General features: G+C 36.0%; 1 protein-coding gene across 2 annotated transcripts in view; it reads left to right on the top strand.

Annotated features, from left to right (window-relative positions):
• LOC107659728 (fibroblast growth factor 11-like) overlaps positions 1-6,335 on the top strand; it is a 64,066-nt gene that overhangs the window by 42,205 nt on the left and 15,526 nt on the right. For both annotated transcript variants that reach the window (XM_016448754.1, XM_016448755.1), the window contains one exon: positions 2,908-3,011. In XM_016448754.1, coding sequence (XP_016304240.1) covers positions 2,908-3,011 — 104 coding nt within the window. The remainder of the gene's footprint in view (positions 1-2,907; positions 3,012-6,335) is intronic.

The raw sequence follows: 6,335 nt of genomic DNA, 5'->3' as shown, positions 1-6,335 counted from the left end.
GAGTTGAATTACTGAAATAAATGAACTTTTCCACGACATTCTAATTTATTGAGATGCACCTGTATTTCTTTGTGTCTCCAAAAATCACCAAGGCAATAAATAAAGATTGACAGTCAGTCTTCGTAGTGATGCTTCAGGGTGACAAGACACAACATGTAAACACAGAGAAACTCATACACACTGAGGCGAGTGCATAACTTCAAATGTTGTTTAATGGCTCAAGGTGTTTAATGTCACAGTCTTCAGCGGTGTGCCCAGGAGGGCCACCAGATGACTGTGTTCTGTGAGCACATGGCTTGTGTTGTGTTTGTCTGTTGCCATGTGCTCTCTCCTGTCTATTGTCTTGCCCCGCCCATCTTGTTACCTCATTATTGTTTAAGTTGCTCCACCTGTGTCTCCCTCGCTAGCCTCCTCATTTGGTTTCCTATTTATTCTCCTGGTGTCTGTAATCCTGTGCTGATCCATCGTTTTTCATTGTGTGTGTTATGTCTGCATGTAGTGCAGTAAACAGACAGGCAGGCTCAAAACTGCACTCCATGCAGACATATAACACACACAATGAGAAATGACTGATCAGCACAGGATGACAGACACCAGGAGAATAAATAGGAACCAAACGAGGAGGCTAACGAGGGAGACACAGGTGGAGCAACTTAAACAATAACGAGGTAACAAGATGGGAGGGGCAAGACAATAGACAGGAGAGAGCACATGGCAACAGACAACACAAGCCATGTGCTCACCGAACACAGTCATCTGGTGGCCCTCCTGGGCACACCCGCTGAAGACTGTGACATTTAATTATCTTTGGATGAACATTCACTGATACTGAGCCACAATTAAAAGCTTGGTAAAGTTAGTGCTGCTATCATTAGTAGATTTGATGCCAATTTTAAAGGGGACCTATTATGGCCCTTTTTACAAGATGTAATATAATTCTCAGGTGTCCTCAGAATGTGTCTGTGAAGTTTCAGCTCAAAATATCCCACAGATCATTTATTATACCATTTTGAAAATGCCCATTTTGAGTGGAAGCAAAAACCTGCTGGTTTCATGCATGTATCTTTAAATGCAAATGAGCTGCTGTTCCACACCTCTTTTCCAGAATAGGGCTGTGCCTTTACAGTTTGTGCCTCGGATACTTTGCCAAAACAAAACATCTGTTTGGTTTTGATTATCATGTCTATTGCACTGAAAACTTATTTGCATGTTTTTTAAAACAGTATCACAGGAGTATGAATAGAGTTTGTGCACAGAAAGCAGCTGTCTCACGACATGTGAGTACTCTTTCGTGTCTTAGTGTGCTTAAACTGTCAAATACACACAAGGATATGTCAAAAACACACATTAGTTACATAAACAGCTGGGAAAGAAATGACATGTTTATATTAGATCTGTGTATTAAGTGACACCGAAACAATAAAATAAAAACAGACTGCTCTTGACTGAATAACTTCTGTAGCTTTAATATGAAGACATTTCTTACTTGAATGCTGCTTTTAAATGCACTAGAGTGAAGATAAATATGGCGGATTGTGTGTGGCTCACTCAGGGCGGGGTCTCTGCAAATAGGGCAGTGTCCAGAGTCTTTCGTGGGTGGGACCTGTAAAATGTGACGTCACATTTTTCAGATTCTGCGAACGGCTTGTTCTGAGACACTGCTTTTGATTTATGGGGATAAAAAAAGAAGTTGGTGGATTTTTATCTTTATAGGACGGTTGTGTACACACACTGCCAACACGCATTTATTTTCAAGCACCATGCAAAAGTGAATTTTGCATAATAGGTCCCCTTTAAAGATCCAATCTAATCAAAATTACATTTTTTAGAAGACAAGACCGTTTTTATTTTATTTTATTTTATTATTAATATGATGTGAGTCATTATAAAAATAACTATTCCACTGCTTTGCTGGCAGACAAGACAGTGGATTTTATTTTATTTTATTTTAACGATGTCATTTTTATTTTATTTTATTATTCATATAATGTGAGTAATTTTTATTTGTTTGTTTGTACATGAAAACATCTTACCTCATTTTATCTTAACATCTTAGTGTGAAAGAATATTTCTTTTCAAAATACTCACTACTGTTCCCAAGTTTTCTGTGTTTGTCACATCAGCTATGCTATACTTCATCTTTAACTACTGATGCAGTCATTAATCTGCTCTCCAGTGATTTTTATTTCCTTGAAGGCTGGAAGGTTTTGGGTTCAGATGAAGTCTGCATTGTCATGCCCATGGTTGTCACAAAACTAGGAGGGTGCTACTCAAATCTGCATCGCTCCCGTGGAGACACATTGCCACAGGCCGTTTGTCAATACTGCTAAAGTCAACATGTCGCTCAAGACGTTTTTCACCAACAGTCCCGTCGGTCAACACTCCACACCAAAATAGACACACTCTCATCTGCAGCGCAAAAGGCTTATGAATGAGCACGCGCAACTGCCCCGGTGTCACACAGAATGCACACGCCTCAAGCTAACATCCCAGTTTTGGAAACACTGGAAATCCTGTTGGCTATGGCTGGCAGAGTGATGGCAGAACAAAGAGCGAGGTGCAAGGAGATTTCTCTTTTAATGTGCCTCACCGAATCTGAAAGCTCATTTCACTGGGGTCTGTAATTTCAAGAGGTTTCTGCTGAAACTGTCAGTTTTGGGGGTGTGTGTCACCTTGGGTGCACTGGAGAGAAATTCTCATCCTTCATAACATGCTGAAAAAAAAGAAATATTGAGAATCGTTCATCATTTTTCATATAGAGCGAAATTTCAGACTGTCCACGCTGATGTTTAAAATCTCTCTCTCTCTCTCTGTCTCTGTCTCTGTCTCTGTCTGTCTCTCTCTCTCTCTCTCTCTCTCTCTCTCTCTCTCTCTCTCTCTCTCTCTCTCTCTCTCTCTGAATTGCAGTGCTGTTCAACTTGATTCCTGTGGGTCTGAGAATAGTCGCCATCCAAAGCACCAAGACAGGACTCTACATAGGCATGAATAGCGAGGGCTTCCTCTACACATCAGTAAGTCATACTCATCAATACAAACCTTTCCAGACTTGTCGTATCATACCATGTTAAAAATGTCAGCGACATACAGTTGAAGCCAAATGTCTAAGACCACTAGTGAAAAAGCTTTTAGTTTTTCTAAATTAATACGATTTAATTGAAACCTATTAAATAAAAAAAAAAATGGTTAGGATGTCTTAGTATTTGGTTTGTCTTCTTTTTAATGACGTAGAATTAAATGAACAGCAGTATTACATTTTCTCAAATGTATTTTTTATTTATTATAAACTATCAATCAAAAGTTTGGAATAATTCCTGATTTTTTTATGTTATTTAAAGTCTCTTATGCTTACCAAGGCTGCATTAATTTGATCAAAAATGCAGTACAAAAATATTATTATTATTGCAAAATTCTATTTGAAAATATTTTAAAATGTAATTTATTCCATAGTTTCAGTTTCATGTTTTCAGCAGCCATTACTTCAGTCTTCAGTGTCACATAATCCTTCAGAAATCATTCTAATATGCTGATTTGTTGCTCAAAAAACATTTCTTATTTTTTCCAAAAAAAGAAGAAAAAATGTATACTTTTATTCAGCAAGGATGCATTATACTGATCAATAGTGACAGTAAAGACACGAAAGGTTTCTATTTCAACAAAATACTGATAAGCATATTCAAAATTTGAAGGATCATGTGACACTGAGGACTGGAGTAATGGCTGCTGAAAATTCAGTTTTACCATCTCGGGAATAAATTACATTTTAAAATATATTAAAATAGACTACAGTTATTTTAAATTGTAATAATATTTCACACTATTACTGTTTATACTCTATTTATGATTAAATAAATGCAGCCTTGGTAGGCATAAAAACAATTAAAAAAAATGTATTCCACTTTTCCCTGGTAGTGTATATAAAAATAAGTATTATTTTATTTGAATAGTGACCTGAAAATAGCCTTAAATATTAGATGAGTAACTATTTCTTATTCATTTTATTTTATAATGTCCCTTTACATAAAAGTTTTCAAAATCCTGAAACTTGATTTTGATTTTGAATCTCAGATTTTAATGAGGTCAAGAGATTGAGACTCCACTGTATTATATACTCGTGGAAACCTTACAGATTATTTAATGTTCTTTGTATCAGGTGCTACTAATGAAGTTAACTGTTGTGCGTTTGTCCTCAGACAGTGAGTGTGAGTACTGTTGGTTCTCTGTGACACACTCCATTAGTCTGGCCTATTTCTCTCTATCAGTTAAACTTTTGTAAGACATTCTTCTGCTAAGAGATGCATTGCTTTGCCATGTAGAGGCACCTTTCTTCTCTCTTCTCTCTCTATCCTCTGATCCATTCTCTCTTATTTGTAGTAGAAAAGAGTATTCCTTTCATCTTTAAAGTAGATCATAACACTCTTTAAAGTAAGGTGATGAGTCTAAGAGAGGTGTATAGGCCTACATGATGTACTGTGCCCCCATAACGTGCTCTTCAAATTAATGAATTATTACATTGCATGGACAGCAGAATATCAAACCAAATGCTATCTGTGCACAAATACCGTATAGTGTTAGATTTCAAAAAGATCTTCACTTTTCTTAGCCATTACTTCTAAACTATTGGACTCAAAGTTATTTTTTTTCATGATCCACTAAGTCTGGCAACCAGAAAGTGTTGAAATATTTTTCTTGCTTAAATTATGAACTGTGTATCTATTTTGTACTTTAAATCCAACATTATTTTTGTCAAATATTTTGAATTAAAAGTATGCTTGTGCTTTCTTTAAAATAAACACCACTTCATTTGATACTTTTTTTGTTTTGTGTAATGCAGTTTCTTTTTTCACATTCATGCGAAAGTGTCATCATTTAAGTGCACCGCAAGTGTTCAGATATTGTTTCTGCACAAGTATCTGCAGAACCCTGTGTAAATTTGAGTTTATATGTATAGTTAATAGTTTTTTTTCTAGGCCCGGATGCATAATTTAAAATGTTAAATATGAATAGAATAAAATAAATACAAATCTAAATAATAAAAGCTATGGTAACCTAAACGATTAGTGAGATAAACAAAACAAAAAAGTATTTATATCAGTTATTACACAAATTACAAATGTCACTAAGTTGTAAACTCAATAAGTGACTCATTTCTAATATATCCCTGTCATGTATCCTTCTCTCACACACAGGTGCACAAATACAATTTTTGTCTCTCTGTTTCTCTACTCTTGCAAGGAGAGCATCTGTAGAGAATGTGTTCTCCTCATGGGAAGAAAGTCGACCCATTTTCCACAGAGGGAAATGACCATGCCTGAAAAAAGAGAGAAAATCCCTATTCTAGAAAACCTCATGCAAAGCGACCTCTTTTTCTTTTCTCTTTTCTCTGCCTTCGTCTGAAGAGCTAAAACCGCTCTACCTGTGTCCTAACTTTCATTCTTAACTTTCATCTTTTTTTAGCATGATATTTTAAACCAAAGAGACTAGTTTGAAGCCAGTGAAGCATGCCACAAAAATTAGTGCAAACACAAAACAGGAGACCGCTTGCTCCTGAGCTTTAAAATATTCTGAAACAATAGAACCAAAACACATATTGTTGACTTTTGAAATGTTATGTGAGGAATGACTCATTCCTTGCTGTATACTGTGCCATGAGAAGAATACACAAAGCTAAACAAGTTATTTTCCCTGGATTGAATCAAGATGCATCTGAAATTGCATACTATCAGAGTGGGCGCTTCATTTGATGTGGAACAAACTTCCTGACTGTTAAAAAAGTATGTTCTATATATTAAATGAATGTGTGTAGTATGAATGAAATCAATACTACATCCACCATGTTGGCTTTGTCATGTGACCTTTCACAACTCCTCTCCTGTGGCCACATGGGTGTCCATCTCATGCACACTTCGGAATCTCGGTGGAAGTAGTAGTTTATGTGTGGACTTTTTGCCTATTGTTTTACGAAGACTACAAATTCTACTTGTTTCATGTACTTTTTTAACCTACTATATAGTAGGGAAGTAAACATATTTGGAGACATGGTTAGTCTTTAAAATCACTTCAAGAATTCCGATTTGGTGACAAATCTCCAACATTTTAACTTTAAGACTATACCCACATTACCCACAGTACTACACAGTCAATGCAAACTATAATTACCAACAAGTAATATTTTGTACCTAGTTAAAATCTGCTGGCTGTTCATTTGAGGATTCTGTTTTTAAAAATTAAATGTGCTAGTGATTGTTTAAAAGGCTAGTTCACCTAATAAAGAAAATTCTGTCCTTATTTACTCCTGTTGTTCCAAATCTATATGACTTTATGGGGGGGGGGGGGGG

Source organism: Sinocyclocheilus anshuiensis, unplaced genomic scaffold (genome assembly GCF_001515605.1).
Source record: "Sinocyclocheilus anshuiensis isolate Anshui unplaced genomic scaffold, SAMN03320099.WGS_v1.1 scaffold960, whole genome shotgun sequence".
Taxonomy (NCBI): Eukaryota; Metazoa; Chordata; class Actinopteri; order Cypriniformes; family Cyprinidae; genus Sinocyclocheilus; species Sinocyclocheilus anshuiensis.
The sequence above is the reverse complement of the archived record's forward strand: the minus strand, read 5'-3'. Positions and strand labels throughout refer to the sequence as shown.